Source organism: Paralichthys olivaceus, chromosome 3, assembly GCF_024713975.1.
Source record: "Paralichthys olivaceus isolate ysfri-2021 chromosome 3, ASM2471397v2, whole genome shotgun sequence".
NCBI classification, from domain to species: Eukaryota; Metazoa; Chordata; class Actinopteri; order Pleuronectiformes; family Paralichthyidae; genus Paralichthys; species Paralichthys olivaceus.
The window spans coordinates 17,340,227-17,363,111 of NC_091095.1; the positions used below are offsets into that span (position 1 = coordinate 17,340,227).

The window sequence follows — 22,885 nt, forward strand, 5'->3', positions numbered from 1 at the left end:
CTCTATGTGCCAAATTTAGAAAGTTCATTCAGCGTTAGACTTCTCAGGAAAGAGCCCGCACCTGACAAACGTATAAAGATGGAATTATCCAGTCTGCTGAACTTCCTTAGACACAACACAAAATGTGATGTTCCCTCAGAGAAGTAGTTTGAGTCAATCTCGCAAGTTATTGCACCTTCTGATCGCAGCAGTAAGAAGCAGTCAACCAAAAACATCATTTGGCTGTCACAGATTATGTCAATCTGTATTTCAATCACTGTATTTTACAGCTAATGGGTCACTGTGACTTTTGACCACTTGGATCAACTCATTCAACTGGTCAAAATTTGAAGAAATTCCCTAAGGGCAGACTTGAGATCATGTTCAAGAGGCCAAAAGCATGTCTTGTGAGGCCACCATGGCTTTGACCTTGGTGGCCAGAACTAATGTTCTGTTTGAAAAAAAGTAATAAAGTTGTAGTATTCCCATATTCAGTCGATGCTGATGAACCGACAACTTGCATATGTGATATTATTATACAATGAGAGTTTAACTGAACATGCAGTTGTCTTGTTCTGCAAAATCCTTGAATGTTGTTGCAGGTTGCAAGTCCAAAACCAATGTGCTTTTAATGCTGTATATTTATTAATTATCTGGCGAGATAATTGCTTTTCATGCATCTTGAACGTTGCACCACTTTCTCTCCAGAGAGTTCTCCTTTTCATGCCAACAATAATTTGGGAGAAACCCTCTCCTAATGGTCTGTCTATCAGCAGATGGTCAGAAACTACCTGCCAGATAGGACGTCTGAGAGGAGGAATAAAGGAGAAAGAAAGACAAGAGCAAACCACATGACATGCAGAATGAACCGGGAGGAAACAAGCTCTTTTTGTCATCCTTCGCTCCTGCTGTCTGTGCACTGCCATGTCTCCTGGGTTCTATTAGTGAGGGTTTAATTAAGGCCGTTTGTGTGTGTGTGTGTGTGCATGTGTATGTATGTGTGTGTGAATGTGTGCAGACTCAACTTTAAATAAATCCCTTTTCCCCATCTGCCTCCAACACACTTTGAGCTCCATAGGGGAAATGATTTGCACGCTGGTTTCGCAGTTGTTGTTTTGTCAAACACTTTTGCATGCATATGTTCATGTGGTTGTGTAACTTCACTTTAATGTTACCTTTAATGTCTGCGAACACACATTATGTAAACACAAAAACAGGCCAACGCTTACCACCATCTTGTTGAGGGAGACCCAGCAGTCAGACGGAAAGTCCTGCAGCATTGGAACGAGGAACTGGAGACAGCCGTCCCAGTGACACAGCAGCAGCATCATACCAATCAGGTTGAATATTCGCATCACAGCACTGGCCAGGTCATAGGTCATGTGGAAGATCTGTCAGGCGGAGAGGAGATGGGTGAACAGAGGGTTACAGACGTGGTGAGGAGGAAAGGCGAAGACAGATGTGTGAAGAGAATGACAAAGCAGTGGATACAGACAGAATCCATACAAACATGAACATTTATGAATGTCTTATTATCATTATTTTTACAAATGCAATCAAATGACAATGTCAGAGATAGAACCATAGTGAAACCTGAAACTGAGTTTCAGGTCATTTAAGCCATTGTGTTCAAATCTTCATTGTCCCAGTTCACTCTCACTGCTCTCATAGTGTCATTTACAGTTTTTTAACAAAAACCTTTATAAAAACATTGTACACTGTCTGTAAGCCGCTAGTTAGTCAACACAATGAAGCATTTAGCAGCTGAAGAGCCAAATATTTACACCAGTGGTTTTTGTGAGATCAAAGCCAGAGGTAAAAGTGAGTGAACATTGGGTTTAAGTTCAACAGGTAACTGAAAATAAGACTGCAAATGACATAATTATAATAATAATAATATAATATTGCTTTGCTGAAAGACATTGCAGAACAAAAGGTATTCATTTGAAGTAATTTTTAAATTTTTATTAGCTTGTTTTCTGTTGTTTGTGTTTTTTTAGTTGCTAAATTTGTTGTAGTGCACAACTGTTTCTTTGACATAAAAAGTTGCCTAATGTGTCTGAAAGACACTAAACTGCGGCGGCGGCTGATAATTAATACAATAAGCAACACCTCTCTAATTATAGGTAGATATTCAACCAATGGCTGAAATATAAATATGATTGGTGCAAGTTTAATTCAATCGGCAGCCTGTGCGGATGGGCTGCAGCCATGGTTATCTTTGAAAACTCAATCAGACTTGTTTTTCTGAGTGGAGTGAAAAACTACACTCAAGCTTTTTTCTGAGACGTGATGAATATCATGCCTCCTCACTCAGACTTTAATAATGTCTCAGGCTGAGGTTCTAAATTATAACCAGGTGTAGAAAGTGAACAAGCACAGTCTGCGCTCTGTACTCAGTCATGATCAAACCTCATCAGACACTGATGAAGCTTTGATCAACAGCCTCTCTCTGCTGTTGCTCAGCATCACTCGCCTCAGGCACGAAGGTTCATCTGTGTGGAGCTGGTATTGTGGTCATTGTGGTCGCAGCCTTGTAAACACCTCTCACTGTGGCTTCGCTGGCTATCGGCCAAACCTTGTTACCATTGTTTGTGTGTGTGTGTGTGTGTGTGTGTGTGTGTGTGTGAGAGAGCAACCGGGTCAGGACTTTCGGTGAGTCATCCTGTCAGCTCACTTGAATTTCAAAACCTGCTCTCCTACTAAATCCCAGCATGCAACTGTCTCTCGTTAGTTACAGCGACAACACAAGAAGGCCGACCATCAAAACATCTCACTCCATCCGACTGGCCAACACTCTCATTCCATTTTCCAATGTGCGTGTTTGTTGTTCATAAAGCTCCGTGCCAACCATTTAGAAATGTTATCTTCTGCTGAACAAATGCCAAAGACACTTACTCTCTGAGTATCTGAGATAATATCTAATGGCCTTTGCCAGTTTGTAGAAGGAGAAAGGGAAACCCACTGTGAGGTCCTGCTCTGTGATTAGGAAGCATATACCCATCAAGATTAATGAGGCTCCAGGACTAATGTTCCCCCCGACACCAGAACAGTACCTGGCCATGTGTCACTGTCACACCACAATCTGGGTCAGGGCACATTACTGTGACCACAGCTCACTGTCTGGAAAACACAGATGAAATATGTTCTTCTCCCGTCTGCGGCACCACAGTTCACCCAAAAGATTCAGGTGACAACATTTAGAGAAAACTAACAAACTTGATTAAATTCCACCCACCACCATCGAATCTAATCCCCCACCCTTGTGCACTCGCTCGCACTCATTCACCATCATAATCTACCTCATGAAAACGACATGCCAGCAAGTGGAGAGCCTTGATACACGTTTCCTGCCTCAGGAAATTGCTCTGGCTATTTCTGACAACGCTTATCTCTGTTGCTGTGTCGGCTGCACAACAAACACACACACACCTCAGTCTATTCTAATATCATGTCTGACATACTGGTTATCAGCATCAATTTGAACAAGGTCATTGTCCACTCAGTTGTTCTATTGCCGGACTAAACAGTGAAATCATCAACTCTAAGATGATCTATAAGAGACCCGGCTGCTGCAGTGAGCTGAGCTGAGCTGAGCTGAGCCGAGCTGAGCCGAGCTGAGCAGAGCTGAGCCGAGCTGAGCAGAGCATTCGGAAAAGACAGTCAGCCTCATTTGGATCGAGCTGAGGAGAGCAGAGCTCAGCTCATCTGAGCTGATCAAGGCAGGGGCTCAGTAGAAGAACAGGAGCATTCGGTTGTGTGTGTGTGTGTGTGTGTGTGTAAGTCAGTAATTATGGTTCTCCTCAAACTCAAATTACCACTCTGTAATCACAACAGCACCAGTTATTCTTAGAGTGAGGAAACACACATTTCTTTCTTAGATGACTGGTTGTCCGAAAATGGAGTCATTGGTTTATATAGAGATAAAAAGGGTTTATATGGTGGCATCAGGGTAAATGATGGATAATAGATTCATATTATTTTCTGCTGTGTAATGTAAAGCTTGAAATTGTTCTATCATCCACTCTTTCAGTATCCATTTAAAACAGTTTGATGCTTGATTAGTTAATATGTCATAAGAAGACAATTATAAAAATGTGAAAAATGTTTGTTTTCTTATTTATGGGAAATCCCCTTTTCAGTTTCCCACTGATGAGCACAAATTCATTTTTCATAGATTGGTTTATGATGAGCTAATATCCAGCTTTCAGACTTAAAGTGTGTCAGGAAGTGATTGTACAGAAGATGAGGACATTGTTTAGAAACACAAATCACTGTGCTGGAATTCAATATTGTATTATTAATGACAGTGGGACTATAGTTTCTCTTTATTTATGAGCAAATATAATGCAATACTTTGTCATCGTATCCAAGATGCATCTTTCTTCCACACTCACACATCAGGGATCATCAGTGCAGAGGAAGTGATGCTGATACGTCTTTTATCCTAAAATCCATCAAAAGAACTCTTGTGTGAACATTTTCTTCTGATCTACAAGTTACGCCTCATAATAGTGAACCTGCATCCTGTCAGTCTACAAGGTAACTTAGGATACTGCAATATGTAAAGAGAATATATTGGCAGGAAAATAATGAGCAACAGAAGATTGAAGACAGCATCCAGAATCGTATATAGTCCCAAAGTATCCTTTTTTAGATTTATACAAAAACAACATATACACTGATACGATTTAGCGTCCATCCTATCAGCCAGTATCTTATTTATTTCTATAAACAAAAAGCAACAGGAACATACAAAAAAGGATTCATTTAATATTTTGTGTCATTATTTTTATCATAATGAAAGAGGTTATTTTGTCAGATTTCAGTGAAGAGACTAAACTATTTAAACTGCACTTTAACTGTTTCAGTTAGAAATGTGTTAAATTAAATATATGTAGATATTTTTTTCTAAATCAGTCAGGACAGACATATAAAGAGCTGTCTGTATCTTACATTTTGTACGATTTACCTCTGAAATACAAAACACAATGTAAAACAGAGGTGTCCCTTGTGTTTAGCCTTTGTGTTTCACTTGTGTATTGTGTGTTATCACTATAGGATTTTATCATATTCATTAACATGGGTTCTGAGCCAATATTCTTGTCCTACACCTCAACTGGCTGTAATCATTACAAAAATGTAATCAGTAACTATCCCACCAAACTGTTGCATCCTTTTATTTTCAAACTAAAGTGAACCTGAACCCTCCTTCTTTTCATGTGGTTGAACGAAACCTACCTCCTCCCACTGGTGGATGTAACGGATGAGTCTGGAGAGCCTCAGCAGACGCAGCAGACTGAGGATCTTTGTGAAGCGGACGATGCGGAGCGCCCGGGCCGTCTTGTAAACCTCCGAGTCGATCCCTTTCTCCACGATGAGAAAGATATAATCCACAGGTATGGAGGAGACAAAGTCCACCACGAACCAGCTCTTCAGGTACTTCTTCTTGATCTTCTTTGGATCGAGGATGATCTCTGTGTTGTCCTCAAACACGATGCCCGTCCTGAAGTTGAGAACCAGGTCCATGAGGAAGAAGGTGTCGGAAACCACATTGAAGATGATCCAGGGCGTGGTGGTCTCGTCCTTGAAGAAGGTGATGCCCACAGGGATGATGATCAGGTTGCCCACCATGAACATCAGCATGGTGAAGTCCCAGTAGAACCTGATGGGTTGGATGAAGACAATACAAAGGACAACAACACATGAGAGCACATTAAATCTGAGCCAGTTTCAGGCAGTTATAGTGTTGCTATTTTCTGTGCATATCACATGCTGATTGTGCTTGATTTATGACAAGTGGAATTTCCAGCTTCCTCTGTATCATGAAGTCCTCACACAGTCAAAGAACAGCACCCCCCCTGTAACCACAGTAAAAATGGCTGATCTTTGATGAAGCACTTAAAGTGCTCTGTATCTGCTTCTGGTCAGATAACCTATGCTTGAAAACAAGGTCACACCAAGGACAAACAGAGACAGGAGTGTCACAGGTGAGACAAACTGGGTGCTGAGTTAATTTAAAAAAAACAAAACAACAAAGGATACAGAGACCTGTGCAGTAAACATGGCCACAGTTTAATGCTCTATCACCTAAATATCCGGTTACTTACTGATACATTTATTCGTCTAAAACAAGAGTTGTACAAATGTCAGTCATGCCACACCACTGCCCTGTGACTTCATTAGTTCACATCAACATAATTAATCAGCAACTATGTGTTGAGAGAGTGCAACTTACTCAGCTTCGGGATCAATTAGAAATAAGGAACTGGGGAAGTGCATTGTGAGTCATGGATCCTATAATGTATAGGCTGTGCCAGTTAAAGGGCATTACAATAATTAAAAATTAATGTTATGATGAGTAATGTTTTAATAGAGAGCTCAAATCATCAGTCCTGTGTTGTACAGATCAGTGGGGGAGCTGTCCGGGGTGCTGAAAAGATGTTCAGACACATTCCAGCTCAGTGACGCAACTTTTTCAACTTATTATGACTTATTGAAATTACACATTATCTTTGTTTAGGACGAGTTGAACCTATTGGGTCAGATTACAAGTTACAGTTGGAGCATTAATACTAACTGGCTGCTGTTTATTGTCCAGGTTCCTTTAATGGGAAACATTGAATTTTTGGCCTTTTCCTCATATTGAGTTTATAGAGAAGGGGTATGAGGTTCCACTATATCCACAGTATCAAACAAACATCACATCCTCAGTAGAACCCCTACCTGAAGTCGCTGTACGGGTGGATAATCCAATTACCCGCTGATTTGACGCGCTCCTGTTCCTTCTCCACCGCCTTCTGGCTGCCAAACATGCGCAGGGAGAACTTGTTAACTCCGGGCTGAAGCATGGAGCTGAACTGCCGCTGCATGTACGTCTGATTCCCCCTGGAGTCCCCATCGTCCGGAACTATCTGAGAACCATCCTCCGCTTTGGAGAACGTGACAGAATGTCTCGACTGCTGACTCGGAGTCTGTCCTTTGCCGGTCGGGGCGTAGGAGAAAGAAACTCTGGAGTCCTTCTTCTCCATCGATGCCCCGGTCTTGACCTCGGCCCCCTGCGTCAGGGACCCCGGTGAAGCGTCCATGCTCGCAGCCTGAACCTCTGGTCCTCCTGCCGCTGCCGCCGCTACTCCTCCATCTGCCTGCTTCTCCTGCCTGGAGATGAGGGAGGAGAGGCTCCCTGAGCTGGTCGGGTCCCTTCTACAATCTCCGTTTTTGTTGCATATCATACCGATGGCTGTCTCTGACGCTGTATCCCCTGCGCTCCAGTGGTCCGACTCTGAGCCACCTCCACAACCAGCAGCAGCAGCAGCAGCAGCATCCCTGTGGCGCGGCGGAGAGGTTGCAGTGCCGCCGGCACTGAGAGGGGGAGAGTCCTCGGCGCACAGGAGCCACAGCTCGTTGTTGTTGGAGTTTTTGCGCGCGGCGGACGCGGCTCCGCCTCCTGGCGTGAATTTCTTCATCTCGGCTCCTCCGCTGGTCCCATGATCCGCGCGTCCGGTCGGGCTGGCGACTTGAGGTGGAAGAAGAAAAAGCTGCTGGAATTTGGACTCCTCCTCGCCGTCCTCAGCCTCGTGCATCACCGGCAGACAGAGACACATACACACCTCGAACCTGGCGAGACTGGGCGGCGGCAGAGGAGGAGGAAGGTGTGAGTTCAGAGCATCAGCAGCAGCAGCAGCAGCCTCCTGCTTCCCATTCACAACACTTCAGGGTAATAGCGTTGCTATGGTGGCAACCTGGCTTCTGTTGTTTTATGCCCAGTGTGTGTGTGTGTGGAAGAGATAGAATAGCATTATCCCCGGGCTGCAACACAGGTAGCTCATGGAGTACTAAATAAAATATTGAAAAACCAACTGACACACTGACACTCAGCCTCCCAATGTGATCAGAAAACTGCAATTAGCTCATAAGAAGTACCCTATATAAGTATATTGATGAATACATGGGCTAAATAAACTCACCTGACAGCAACATCAGGACAAAGGTGACATGTGGAGGTCACAACAAACCACGTTTATTCACCCACTGCTGATCTCAGGGAACTAAATCAAAGAAGCTGATCAGACAATAATCCGTGTTGCCATGGTCAGGTGGCCATTTACTCAAACTAGACAGATTCTACAGTCTCTGCCTGTTGCTTTGTTAGTTGTGGTTTGTCTGGCCTCTGTATCTTGGTTGAAAGGCTCCACCTTGTGGAAGAATGTACAGACTGCACACGCCCAGGCTTCCTAGAGTTTTCTACTATAGAACTCAGCAGAGAACTGGGCGGTAATAATACTGTACATAAACAAAAAACAAAGTGCTCATCGTGTTTCTCTGTAGAACTGTTTAAAATGCTTACCACTGTTTATAGCCATGTGCTGCACTCTGCTTTCTTTTCTAAAAGAATTGTTACAGTATATAAGGCTTGGTAAAAGAACTCATTAAATGTTGGTGCAGACCCGGAGAAAATCATTTCCACTTTCTTTAACAGTTAAGATAGATTTCAACATTTTCTCTATTCTCAGGCAATAAATCATATGGTCCAGATTGAACAAAATATGACATATTTAGGAAACTGATATCCAAGTGTGTGAAACTTGATTTAATTATTCTTTTCTTATTGTGATGGTGACAAAGTGTTCAAGTTTGTCTGAGATTGATATGAGGATTAAGCAGAGTTAGACAAATAACCAAATAAAGTGAAAACATAATCAGTCTTCTTGTGGAATTGCCATTGTCAGGGGAAACACACAGTACTCCAAGATATCTTTGGCAAGAACTACTTGATTTGTTCAACCCTGTATTAGCTTCAGCTTTAGAATGGAATGTATTTTTGCACCGGCCAACCGTGGATTCTGTACAATGAGATCTTTTGAAGACGAGCAGGACAGGAAGGATTTCTCCAAGCGAAGTCTGTTGTTCGCACCTGTTGTAATGCAAATGATAGGAAACATGTCAGTTAACACACCCTAAATTCTTTACTGCTTTATTTCACAAGTTAATGAGAGTGTTAGGCATACAGAAGTCTATAGGAATACATTTATTAAAATTCAAAATCTAACATTTTTACTTTATATGTTGAAAAGTGAAAATTTCTTTGAATAAATCAAGAAGTAAACACATAAAACCAAATACCTTTATTCAGTTCAGTCCATGTAACTGGATGGTACAACAGTTTACACAACTCTTGCAAGGTCTTTTTTTATTTGTTAAACTCTGAAATGGTAACATCCAATCACAACACTATTCAGGTTAAATGAACATATGGCTTTGAATCATCTAAACAGTGAAGGAGATGGAGACAGCGGTCCGACAATCGCACAGAAAATGATTTTTCTCAGATCAGAGTGAAAAAGACAAAACATATTATTAAATGTCATCAGCAGTTTCTAAACATTTGTGTACATCAGTATTTACGTTGCATTTAACTGAAGCAAAACAACTTGCATGTCTTGCACTTGGTCCTGGATAGTTTTTTTTTTATTGTGAATGTGATATCAGCAAAAAAAAAAAACAAGGTGAATAAACATTTATTCTAATATATGTATCTAAAATGAAATAAAAGCATGAAGAAAAGAACAAAAGCTTTCATTGAAACTAATTTCTTATGGCAACAAAACCTCGAAAACATTACATCTTCATAATTTCTGCATTTTAATTTGGGCGTCATATTTTAAATTGTAATAAGTGAAAAATGCAAAAAGGACCGAGGAGAAACAGCGCTTGTTAAGGCAAAGTATAAAACTCTGCAGAGGGAGGTTTGTGGTGGTGTAGGTACAGATCAAACATGTGAATTCAAACACACTCCAGTCATGGCAGTGATGTATCAGGATCCAAAACCATGTTTCAGATCCTCTAAACAAAACTTGTGCTGCTTTACAAGTCACCATTGCAGATCGGAGAATATAAAAAGCAAAGACTGACAACTGTGTGGTCAGTGTAGGAAGCATCAGCATGAACAGAAAAGAACCACAAACTAAGCATTCCTCACATGAACCTTCTAATGATTTCACAACGAATACACACACTTGGCTAGAACAGCGTTTAAACTCATGCAATATTTGCCCCGGGGCCTCAAGACGAAAATTTTATTTCACACTATGTTCTCTGTTTGCACAATGTGGAGAAGAATATAGAAGAAAATTAAACGAGAGGAAATCCTTCAGTTTCTTTAAACATAAACACCCAAGCACAAAAAGGTACTTATAATTGCAGGTTGCACAAAATGTGCCAAACAACTGCTGAGTCATGGACTGCCATCCGCTCGTCCATCTAGGAGGAGAAAACAGAGACACGAGCGAAATACAGTGTTTAACCTTTGGACAAAAATTCACATTTGAAATGCTGGATAGAAGAGTTTGAAAATAAAATCTTATTTTATTTTTTCTATTCAAGAGCAGATTTGCATTTTAATGGCAACATATTATACTTTTTCTGTTTTTCCCTTTCCTTTTTCCACTTTTTTTTTTATTTATGTAAAAGTTCTGCAGAGTTAAAAAAGCTCCAGTAAAGTGAGCTCTCCTCTCACATCGAAAACACTGATCCTGAAATTGATGGGTAGTGCAGCTGATACTTCCTCGTCAGCATGATCACGTTTACATAACAGTGTAACATACAGTTTTACTGTTGCTGTCACTTTTATGAGTAATAATTGCATTCAGATCTGTGATCCATGGTAACCACTGATCACAACGGTGATGTCATGTGACATTTATTATGCAAATGTGGGCCATCATGATGTAAACTGAATTAGAAATGATGAACTTAGGTACGCTGAACCTGAATGAGGATTGTGTGCCTCCTTTAAGAAGATGCAATGGTTCCATTTTACACACTCACCGTGTTCAGCTTCTAGTTAGAATTCCTTTGCCTCACATTCTTGTCTTTGTGGTTGGCATTTGAGTTGCTCTTCCTGAAAAACACATTACAGCAGAAACATTAAGTTTTGAGCAGAAGACAAAATCAAAAGTGAGGATTACGATATGAAGCAGTAGAGGGTACTTACAGAGGAGCAGATCCTGAGTCGTCATCTAGAGTCGATCAGTGGGGGGAGGAAAACAAAAAGAAGAGTGAGTTGATAGCAGATTACACTTGTGGCTGGTGTGAGTAGTAGTACATGCCCCCTCCCCACAGATGATGGAAGCAAATGTCATACTCTCCTCTGCAACATGACTCCAATGAGGTTATGATCAAATCCAACTAAACATGAACTGAAGCATGCCCAGCTGTTGAGTTTCTGACAATGAATGATACAACAAAAACCTCATCTCTAATATCAAGCACACAATCCCTTTTGTGTGCTAAATGTCACTGTATGAATTACTTTGTTTCTTAATTTAATCTCAAGTAACATTTGAAAATGTATCACAGATGCTCATGCAAAACAAGCAGAGGACACCAAAGGAACACTGCAGAGGCCATATTGAGGTAAAAGACAGTAGGCATCTAAAAACTGGCAGAGCTAACACACAACCTGGCATGGACAGCGTCTGTTTTGACACCAGAGCAACAGCACGTAGTCACAAGGTAAGGCAGAGTAGCCTATATCTAGCCAAATGGTGAATGAGACAAATGGTAAATGGTAAACTGGTCTCAAGAAGAGGGTTGCCTATCATGTATCATGCATAAAGTACAAGATGCAGATGGCATGCAGACACAACGGTGAAACCTCTCACTTATTTTATGTCAAACCATTACACTACACCGAGGGCCTCATATGACTCTTTCATTGGCTCAAACACTTGGATTTGATAAAAATAAAAAAAAAGAATGTTGCCAGGAAATGAGGTGGAGAGAAAACAGTTGAAGCTTGCTCTGTATACATTGCCGGGCCAGTGAAAGAGTGACCAAATCTTTGAGCACATTCCTCTTGTGGCTCTGGTGAATAAGGAAAGCAGTTCATTCAGGCTCCAAGAGCATTTCCCCTTGTCGTCATCTCAGCTCAACCACTTCAGTCTGACATGCAGTTTTGTTCACTTACCAAAATGCAAAATCAGCAGCGAACAGAGAAGTAAAAATGTAAATAATAAAAAAAATAATAGTGTCTATCACAGATTGCTTAAAACAGAGGCAAACACTTAACACTGATATATAAAATGTAAATAATGACAAAAACATAAGACAATAAGGGTTCATAGTGAATACATGCTACATTCCATACAGCTCCGCTTAAACAGCAATGCTTGGTTTTGATACTCTCCTTGCAACTTGAGGGCACATAATCTCCTCAGCTCAAAGCTCAGAGGAAAATAGTAACTAGCTACTCATGGTTTTATTTCCAACTAAAGTCATTATTAAATTGGCCAATAAGGTTTGGAATTTACCAACAACTGTGGCCTACTGGTAATGACAGTCTAGGTGACTGTTATGTTTTTATATATGTAAGGTAGTCAATTCAAGTTACAAGTAATGGAAAAGGATAATGACTTTTCATATGCTTCATGTGCAAATTAATGCCAGAGAATGTTCAACCTAGTTGCTTATGTTCTATTGTTTTTTCGTATTTTCCCTGAACACCGTGGCAACCAAAAAGTAGCCAAATTGATCTGAACACAGCTTGACAGTTGAACACGTGTTGTGTTTTAAGCAGCATGGCATACGTACCATCGTTGACCTCATCTGGCTTTCTCCTCTTTTCATAAATAAAGATGATGGCCACCAAGATGATGACCTCAGCCACAATGCCAAGGAAGGGCCAGAGAGCGGCCAGGCGACTGCGAACACGCAAGTGGATCTTATCGCTGGCTGTGCCGAGTTCGTTGGTTCCAGAGCAGACGTAGTCTCCGATGTCGCTGTTGATGCTCAGGTCATTAATGGTCAGGGTGGTCTTGTTGGGGGTGCTCTTGATCTCGTATTTGTCGCTAGTGCCGTTGATGATTGGCTAAGGGTTCATAAAAAAGACGTATGCAATCATTCTGCATCATTTCATTTGAATTCATATAATACATTTTTTTTATTAAATTTTCATTTTAAATGCCATCACAATATTAATAATGATTGAAATGTTTAGGTTCATGTTCCTCTTAAAAATAATTAAAAGTGTATATTGATGTTATTGGAATAACAGAGCTTGAAGAGCCTGAGAGATACGTACTGTTTGCATGTCATCGACCTCTTTGAACCATGTCCAGTCAGTGGGCAGTGGATAGCCATGACTTTCACACACCATCACAGCTTCGCTGTTCTCATTGCCATGCTCAGAGTGTTTGTGGGTAGTAACATGAGGGAGTGCTGCAGCAGGGAGAGAAACACCTTATAATTAAAAATATGAAAGTTTATAAAAAAGAATACTTGATTTTGCATCTTGGAGCAGAAGGTATAGTTCACAAAGAATGTGAAACCAAGCTGTAGATGTACTACTCCAAGTCTTAGTTTTTTTTCTTACATCCCTCTAAGGCCTAACTTTAAATGAATTATCAAACTATCAGAGCTATGATTGTACATGTGATTCACAGTTTTCAGGTCCCCTTGGCACAGTCATTTTCCATAAAGTTCACACTGGGACAGAAATGAAATAAAGATTGGAAGAGATCAGAGCTCATATTCATTAGGTATCCTACAATTGAAATCTTTTTATGGAAACTGGTGGTTCCTTCTGTGGTTTTTATGATAATAAAATGTTATCCTTCAACAACATACTAGTATGAAAAAAGATTCTCAATACCACAATAAAAGAGAAGAGGTCCCAGAATACAGAATATATGATGATGTGAACAAATGGATCAAACAGCCTGGACATCTAATAACATCAGAACCTACTGATAACAAAAACATTGGATATCACATGATGCTTCCTGGAGAGTGGCTGTCAACAATAAGATTTAGTCTGAATTATAAACTTTATTTATAAGTGACCCAATCTGTAACTATAAAAAACATTTGAGTGCTGTAACCATGGACATTTAAATGACCAAACTTACTTTTGACTTCAATTGTCTGCTTCACCTTAGGGTCAGTCATGAACACACATTCATATATCCCAGCTGAATGGTGGGTGATCTTTTCCAAACTATGCAAAGAAAAGAAATCAGGATTTAAGAACATTGGATGCGATTATATGTGCTGACCTGGCAACCTAGAGTGAAGGAGGTAGTAAATTATGACCACTTTGATGACAGTGCTTAGTTTACCACTTTACAGAGTAGAACATCTACAGTAGAACTTTGTTTATGCTCAAAGGCTGCGTGTAAAAATAAAGCTGCTTGTCCAAGCAACAAATATTTCATATTTTCCAGAGTAATAACAATGACACTTTTGTTTGGTGCTGTTGTCCCGTGCAGTCCGGCCTGCTCTCACTAATGGGGAATTAAGGTCAGGCCAAGTGAGCACACTGCTAGGGGCGCTTATCCCTGCTGCCAAGACTATCGGCAACCCTGCACATCTACACGGTCCACCTCTCTGCTAATCAAGAGCAGTGAATGCCTGAATTGTGCCCCTAGCTTTACAGCTGATAGAGGCAGCCATGGAGGAAGGGAGGAAAAGTAAGAGGGGAGGGACAAAACATGAAAAAGGCAAAAATGCGAGGGAGAGAACCTCAGAGGATAAAGCTGGAAATGAACAAAGCTTAACAATCAAAGTAAAGGACAAAAGAAGGGAGAAAAGAAAACAGCTGTATCTAGGCTCAGGGATTGTTAAATGTCTTCTACATCAATGATGCTCAGTGCATATTTCAGAATGTAGGTAATAAAGAAAAATAAAAGACAACTGGACTTTTCAATTTCTTGTAAGGTTAATTTACTCAGTAGTACAACTCGGAGGGCCACGTAACTGAATTATTCTGCTCTTCCAGTAAGATTATCCAAACACTTTGAAATAAGAACAGGTATATAACTATCAGAGGATGAGTGCCAGAGAATCTGCAGGGTAGATATGCCTGTATAAGACACTTGGATGGACCAGCTACTTACTTTAGGCTGGTGAATGGAGTGGAAGCGGCGGAGTTGGAATTATCCACGACTTTGCCGTTGTGTGTCCAGAAGGATCCCTTGATGGGAAGGCTAGACTCTGTCAAGTTGCAGCTGAGTGTTGCGCTGGTCTGATTGCTGACCTCAGAAGGTTCAGTAATGATGTTTGGGGCTTAAGGTAAACATAGAAAAAAAAAAATTATTATACATTCTTGAATTGAAATGAAAACAAAAATCAGTTCATTGGCATTAATCTAAATTTGTGTAGGTTTAGGCACAAATGTTTGTTCTAATACACAGGATCTCAAATTGCTGAAATGTATTCATTTTTTTAGCTACAGTCTTGATTTCCATTTTTTCTCACAACACTCAACAGTTGCCTTCACAGAAATGATATAGATAGTCATGGACATACCATGTACACGACAGCCCTATGCTATGTGATTTGTGATGAGCAGATAAATGAAAGTCACCAGGTGGTACAGGGTTGTGACACAAATAATTTTTTGTTGAAGCAATTGTTGAGTGTTGTGTTGAAAACGCATTTTCCTTCCAAGTTAGAGAAAGAAAACACATTTAATATGACACGTGTTAGTTCTGCACTATAGCACACAGAACTTTCAAAAAAGTGAAAAAAGACAGGAGATCTGTCCCACCAACAGTAGAATGAAGGGAAGAAAAGGAGTTGTACTGAAAGCTAATAGATGGACTACAAAGGGTCATAGGGAAAAGATATGTTGAAAAGTTTCATGCAGAAGATGCAACAAGAGAGGGATGTAAGACTGTTGGCAGTTTCTCTGCCAATTTTATGATAAAATGTAAAAAGTATTATTGCTTCAATTGGGTAGAAGCGGACCAATTCTTCTAAAGTGACAAAAGTATAATACTGGACCACAAGACAGGAACACGTCCCATGGCCGAAAATAATAAGTTGCCATCTTCCATGTCTAAAGTTCAGTTATAAGTCACTTCGGTTATAAAACACAGGAAAGGTGTACAAGAATAAACAATAGGGGTATTGCCAGTGTTAGTATCAATTAAGGAAACTGGTAGAAAAATGAAAATCTACTAAGAACAATACTAGTCAAGTTATCTGACACCCCATTTGTATTTATTATTATTAAGCAGTCATGTTTTTTTTTCATTTAACATATGTTTTCCTTCAGTGGCCATTTGCAAATTTCCAGCCTTTATGACCAGTATTAATGCACCGAAACATAACATTGTGGTGCCTAAGCCATGAAACCAGGCAAAAAAAGCATCAGGTTTAAGATAAGTTGTGTCTCAGGGAATGGGGGGGGCTTAGCCACACTGTATGACCAGGTTCATTCTCTATTATGGGACAACTTCAGTGCTTTTGAGGAGAGGGAGAGTGGACACTGGGTGAAGCAGGATAGAGAGGGTACTGGTTTGGTAAGCATGGGAGTTTGATTGTAACAGGAGCTGAATGTCCAGGACTTAACTAATGAGGAGATGATAGCCAAACTACTTTGACTGGCATCTCCTCATGCTTCCTCTGCCACTCACTTTCAATCACAATAATGTTTGCCTGCGAGCGGATCCACTTGATTTTGGGCGTCTTCTTCAGTTCATTGCGGTCAGGGTCGTTGGAAGCGCGGCACTCGTATGTGCCCGAGTCTTCGAGGGTGAGGCTAGTGAGGTGAATGGTGCTTGTGGCATGTGCTATGTATGTGGCGTTAATTTGCACACGGTAGTCCCGTGCCCCATCAAAGAGCTGCGTGAAGGTCTCGTTGGGCTCTTCGCCCTGTACAAACCACCACTGCACCTCTGGGATGGGGTTCCCTATCACCTCGCAATACATCTCTGCACTGTCATTGATCAGCTTCATCTTAGACAGCGGAGACTTGATAAACCCAGCTGAGCGGTAACAGTCAGCCCAGCAGGCAAAGGTTAAGAGAAATGTTGAATTTGGTGGATTTAAAGAAAGACAGATGATATCATGGATTGGTGATGAAAGGCAGTGATGGAAGAAAGTCAAGCAAACAGGAAAAAAAAGAAAGAACAAGAAATAACGTTAATAACACACAAAATGAAATGAAAATATGAAAGAAAAGCACAGAAAAGGTTCAGATCAGAGCAAATTTTTCGATCACTTCTGCTACTCTGACCCATAAAGACACAACTAAAAAAATGCAACAGGAAAGGTTATTAGGGGTGACTCAAGTCTACTTTAGAGCACAAAATAAAGGTATGACCCCAGGTTTACATTTTTACATGAACACCTGACCAATTAGCTGCAGCCGAATATATATATATATATATATGTAAAAAATGTAATTATAACTGAATGTTATGCAGTTAAATTTTATGAATTAAACTTGAGGGTAGTTTCAAATTTTGTTTTTTCTGTGTTCTAAGTAAATAATAAACATCCAGACTTATTGAGACATCCCAATGGAACAGAATGAAACGGAACAAATAAAGCAGATGTGGTTGAAATGAAAAAGAAAATTCACATAAAATCAAATAAAAATGAAAGCTTCAGAACATGCATTTAGAATTTGGGGGCTGAGAAGCTTTTCTCTGCCGTGTCGAGGGTAACCCAACAGCAGTTTAGTGTGTCGAGCCAGGCTAACACATCATGAAGACTTATTTCTAAGGACATTCCTCCACTGATGGAGGCAATGCACACAACATCAATATATATGTGAGTCATCAAGTCACCCTCCACTGAGCAGCAAATGCAAACATTCATTATCAGCGATCAGGGCATTCACATGGAAATAAACAGACATGGCATGTATCTTAACACGATAAAAGATATTGTCACACTGCTTATATAAGTGCAATTGTGAGGGAAAACTTTGGCTGAGAAGCTCTTTTCAACAGAGTAAGTTAGGCAATAAATAAAGCAGTTAAACAATTAAGACAGAACATCTGATTGTATAAATTGATTTTTATTTTTTTTGTGCAGATCCAGACCAGGAGCAGATCTAGGAATTTACTGTGACTTCTGTGACATTGTGAGGTTTTCTTTTTTTCCCCCCTCACCATATTTCCAGGGGCAAATTCATTTATCTTGATTTTTTTTCCCCAAACAAGCACATTTAGGGAAGTGATATCTATGAGCGTGTGAAATTTGGAGTAGCTTGATGTAAGGGGACGATTGAGCCTGGGTGGGGTCTTGCATTCAACTGAATGCCATTCTAGTTTCCTTACTTTGCTTAAATGTTATGCTTTAATGCTCCCAACCATGCTGTGTATTTTGTGCTTTGCCTTTATATGCTTTTGGGTATGTGTTGACTAGGGATGTCACGATATGAAATTTTGGTGCCACGATTGTCCGAGTAAATATCACGGGTACACGGTTTTCATGATTATTAATGCTATAGAAGAAAAAACACACACAACAAGCAATATATAGCTAATAATATAGCTTATGGATTAAAATATGTATTATTATCATCAACTTTATCCAGTTTTAGTTTTAAATAGTGTAACGTTTATTTAAAAGTAATTTATGCAAACTATTTTATTTAGTTGCCTTATTGTGGAAGGTTAGTCACTAAATTTGTGTTTCCTGTCATGAGCTGTGTAACTGTGTGGGAGTTTTATTTTGAAAGGTCAGCAACAGACATTCCTCTGTTATGGGCATGACATATTGACTAGTTTTGAAAAACTAGACATGTTCTGGTTCAAGCCACATTCTTCATGTCCTTATTATACCATTAACTTTCAGTATCGGCTACATTTATAATGATTAATAAAACGTGACCTGCGAGAGATTTCACCGCACAGCTCGCGAGAGGCAGGACACCATAGTTAGATATGGTAGTTTTTACCATTCTTAAGGTTATGAAATCATGACATTATCAAATGGCAGTTATTGTAAAACTGGTTAATCCCGACTTTCCAGTACTGGAGTTTTCTACATTCACAGCAGGTTAGGTGATTTGTCTGGCAACTCAGTGGTGGCTGGGGTGTTATCCACAATGGTGGTTCAAGAGAAGAATAACATTCTCACACCACAGGACAAACTAGAGCTTACATACCCCGCTCCCATCTTAAAAACATACAAGACAAAGAAAAGACACCACCTTTTATATGTTTACTATTGAGATGTATTAAAGTTTGTGCTGTGTGTGATACATCTAAAAATCAATGTCAATCAAAATTGCCAACATCATGCGAATCACTTGTAAACAACAAGAGCCCTAAAGACTACACAACTTGTTTGTTTTGAAGTGAATACCCTGCCATTCCCAAGGGTCACCTTCACAGCACATGCTGTACAAAAGTTCAAAATTAAATATAGACTAAGCTCCAGTCCCTGCTGTGATTAGATGCAAACCAGATGAATCTTGACAACGCAAGTGACTGCTTATAACCCTCTGCTCCATAACAAAAGAATGGCCCCTTGAAAAGAACAAATGGCATTGCTACCACTCGGCTCTTGTATACAGTAAACATGTTAAACAGTGTAGAGAGATACACACAAAACCTGGAAATCAATGATTTTAAGGGATGGAAAAGATTAAATATCTTATGTACTGCAGAGATAGCACGAGATTTGTTTAGCACAAAAAGAAAGTAGCAAATAGCCCCAAACTGTGAATATATGCTTTATCTTCTTCATTGGTTTGTTTGCTGTTTCTATTCAAATAGCTGGTTGAAAATTAACAATAGCAGGAATGTAGTCTTTCAAAAGAAGGACATACACAGGCCAAAACCTGAAACACTATAGTCATGAAGTACATAGAAATTTTCACACTGAACAGGAAAGGCTAATACAATGCCATGCCTTTTCCAATACAAAATGGATGCCAATAGAAACACTGGGAAATGTTTGTATTGTTCAGGCCATTTCATAGGGGTGTTTGTTTGTCTAGGAAAAAATCATACTCGTTGTTTTAATGATGTGTGAACTGACATTTTGAATGTGTCAAAAACAAGCCATGAGAGTTCACTGCATCACATAGGCCACTTGCATTCTGTCCTCATATAAATGACAACATGCCAATTTCCATATTGATTATCTTATTAAGGCTTTGATCGCTCTGTCTTAAGAGCAATATATGACAAAAGCTTGAGACTTGATTGGAAATTTAAAAGTGAATTGATTTTTGACAGTATTTTCTATAACTTGGATTTGGTGACCTATGGTACAATATGTTCAAAAGCAAATTCTTGCTTGTATACTGTTCAAACTGTTTGTATACCTGTTTATCCAGGTTCCAGTGTTCTTGCCCTGCAGTGAAATTGTAATGAGCAAACAATTTGCCTTAGATTCATGTCTTGTGTACATTTAGTAGAATTGTCTTTTCAAAATGTCATTATGGCCGCTTGCGTTAGACTTTGTGGAACATTTTACAAAGTAAATCCTTTCAAAGTGTTTTGCATTTACTTGCACTGTTGGTTTAGAGGTTTTTGTATCGTTTCACTTGGAAGCAAATTTTTAAGAATGCAAAAAATTGTCTGTTTATTGTTAGGGACAAAATCCCTGAAAATAGAGTTACAATAACTTGTCACAGTCAAATATATTGAATGTGACCTGATTTGTCTAATGTAATCATTCAGCTGTGGTGGATCAACACAGATTTGTTTCTTGTATTAGATGGATGTCAACTGCCAATTGCAAAACGGCACTGTTGCTGGACTACTGACTTGACTGCTGGCTGTTATCATAAAAGGATCATTTAAGTGAGAGCAGGTTAAGCAGCTCAACTCTCAAAATAATCGTTAACGACTCAATGAATCTGTAATAAACACCATTTATCAAATTGAGAGAAAGATGCTGAGGTGCTAAACATATGTGGAAAACTGGCTTTTATTTCTTTTTTTCCCCCCACACACAGAGAAGCCTTTTCTACCTGTCTGCCTCGAAACCTACTTTTCACATTGGAGTTGAGTTAGAGAAGCTGAAGCTCGAGGGAAATCTAATTTTACCCCTGATCTGCTCCAGAGCTGGTATCACCGATGCAGGAAAGATACCAGTGGCACGATGGCTCATTGTACGTGTTTGACTATTGTGCACATTCGCTTAGCATTCATAAATATCCAGAATGCCTGTACCAACTGTGTTACATTAAACTTACCCTATTTAACTTGTGTTTAATTTTTCAATGTGTAGTGCAACAACACATTATGTGATGAAATACTGAAATTAAGATCACTAAGTGTATGTATTTGTAAGTGTACATGTAAGCCTGTGCTGTAGGTGGCTCTTTTAAAGCAATTCCAACATTCTTTTGAAATAACAAACACACAATACATTTAAATCCTGACATGGATTCTTCAAGTCCTTATTATACTATTACAGCAACATGTGTGTAAATTCTGTACAATGTGGGCTTTTGTCGTATTGTTAAGACGTCAGAGCTCACTTGAGTGCTCAAGCTCAGGGACGACTACAACTGTAAGCTTTGTAATATGACATAAAATTATCATCAATTGCAATTCTGAAAGAAACAAATCAAGTCCTTAAAATGCCTTTATGATTACTTCTCCCAGGGACCTTTCAATTGTGACCAGTCAACGTTCCCTAAAGAAACAGCTGTTGCCACAGTGCTGATGAACACATCCTGTGACACAGCCACAGATCATTGATAACTGATCACTGTAACCAAGATGTATGAATGAATCTATGTATGGAATAAAATGAAGACATTGGTCAGTAACATTTGAGTGTGGTGACCAAGGTCGATGAACCAACAGGGAGCAGAGGGGCAAGTGGTGGCTAATCTAATAATGTACTATACCACAGGGGCAGCTAGTACACATGATGTGACACACATGACTGTGACACACATGACTGTGATGGGGCCTAGTGGTTCATTAAATTAAACAGATAATCGTTTCATCAGGAACAAGCCACCGACCATAACAAGGGTGCGAAGATAAATTCAGGCCCTTGTTATTAAATGCCGGCACTAAAAAAACGTTACGACAGTTTATTATTAACAGACAACCTTTCGTGACGTTACGCAACAGCAACTTCTGTCGGCACCAAACCACACAACAAGCAAACACGTCATTGAGCCAACACACGACCCATCACTTGTTAGCATTCGGCTAACGCCTCGAGAGATTTCATACGACGTACATTGAAGAATACCACATTCGACGTAAACGCTGTGTAACTGCAGTCACGCAACGGCCCAAGTCCCTCGTACAAGATCGCATATTAGCATAAAAATGTATCGCTAGCATCGACGCTAAGCCGGGCACAGCTAGCGTTAACACGGCTGTGTGTTGCTAACATTAACAGCCTTTTGTTTTATGTGAGCGGCAGCAAAAAACACACGACATAGTTTCGGGAAGCAGGAATTTGCATGTACATGTATAGTCAGGGCAAAGTCCACATCTTCGACCAACATGGCTGACACCGAATTCTTACCTGTGGACGCATTGGCTCGGCAGCAGCTGAGCAGAAGGGCACTGACAGCCCACAGGAGCTTCATGGCGGACGGGATTCACTGAGCCGTCGAATGTACAGAGATAATGTCAGATGGAGTGTGGCTGAGGCTTCTCCTCCTCGGGAACTCGCAGCGGCGATGAGGAAGCTGAATGTCCGGCGGAGCGGCTCGTCCTCTACTCGCTGCCTGACGCATACGCCCTGAGCAGCACGTATGCGTGACGCACACGTTTGGAGGGCGTGGTTATGTCGATCCTCCATATTAGAAATGGTTGATCTCCAAATATTCAGTGATCATGTTATTTTATAATTCTAATAAATATACTCTGTTTGATTGAGAAGTTATTCATGCTAAATTATATGGTCTAAAAAGGATATCAAGATAAACATTGTTATATGTATCAAGATAAATGTTATATTACTTTCCTGTTGGCCTTAGCAATTTATTTGCTACACTGGACTGTAACTCTAACTCATTTATTCTTATTAATCTATTCTTTTATTCTCCATATATCTCTTTTAAGAAATATTTTTAAATACTTCTTTTTTTATTGTCTTATGTTGCTTTTACAGTGTTGCCATGAATTGCCTTGTTGAAATGTGTTATACAAATAAACCTGACTTGCCTTTGCTGTGTCAA

The 22,885-nt window shown here is 40.0% G+C and overlaps 2 protein-coding genes across 3 annotated transcripts in view; both read right to left on the minus strand.

Annotated features, from left to right (window-relative positions):
* The window catches only part of hcn2b (hyperpolarization activated cyclic nucleotide-gated potassium channel 2b), a 36,254-nt gene extending 28,364 nt beyond the window's left edge, over window positions 1-7,890 (minus strand). Inside the window, exons 1-3 of the mRNA XM_020080803.2 lie at window positions 6,706-7,890; window positions 5,221-5,644; window positions 1,209-1,370 (exon numbers count right to left, since the gene is read on the minus strand). Of these exons, the coding sequence (XP_019936362.2) occupies window positions 1,209-1,370; window positions 5,221-5,644; window positions 6,706-7,583 (1,464 nt within the window). The 5' untranslated portion in view covers window positions 7,584-7,890. The remainder of the gene's footprint in view (window positions 1-1,208; window positions 1,371-5,220; window positions 5,645-6,705) is intronic.
* Window positions 7,891-9,089: 1,199 nt separating this feature from the next.
* bsg (basigin) lies at window positions 9,090-22,460 on the minus strand. Of its 2 annotated transcripts, XM_069522269.1 has the most exons (9): window positions 22,228-22,449; window positions 16,398-16,748; window positions 14,874-15,042; window positions 13,887-13,975; window positions 13,061-13,197; window positions 12,571-12,847; window positions 10,973-10,997; window positions 10,807-10,879; window positions 9,090-10,239 (listed from the first exon to the last, which is right to left on the minus strand). In XM_069522269.1, the coding sequence occupies exons 1-8, from the start codon at window positions 22,289-22,291 to the stop codon at window positions 10,819-10,821; spliced, it is 1,173 nt and encodes a 390-aa protein (XP_069378370.1). In that variant the 5' UTR covers window positions 22,292-22,449; the 3' UTR covers window positions 9,090-10,239; window positions 10,807-10,818. The 2 variants fall into 2 exon arrangements, with proteins under 2 accessions (XP_069378370.1, XP_019936893.2); XM_020081334.2 differs by lacking the exon at window positions 16,398-16,748 and having other exon boundaries at window positions 22,228-22,460.
* Window positions 22,461-22,885: the final 425 nt, after the last annotated feature.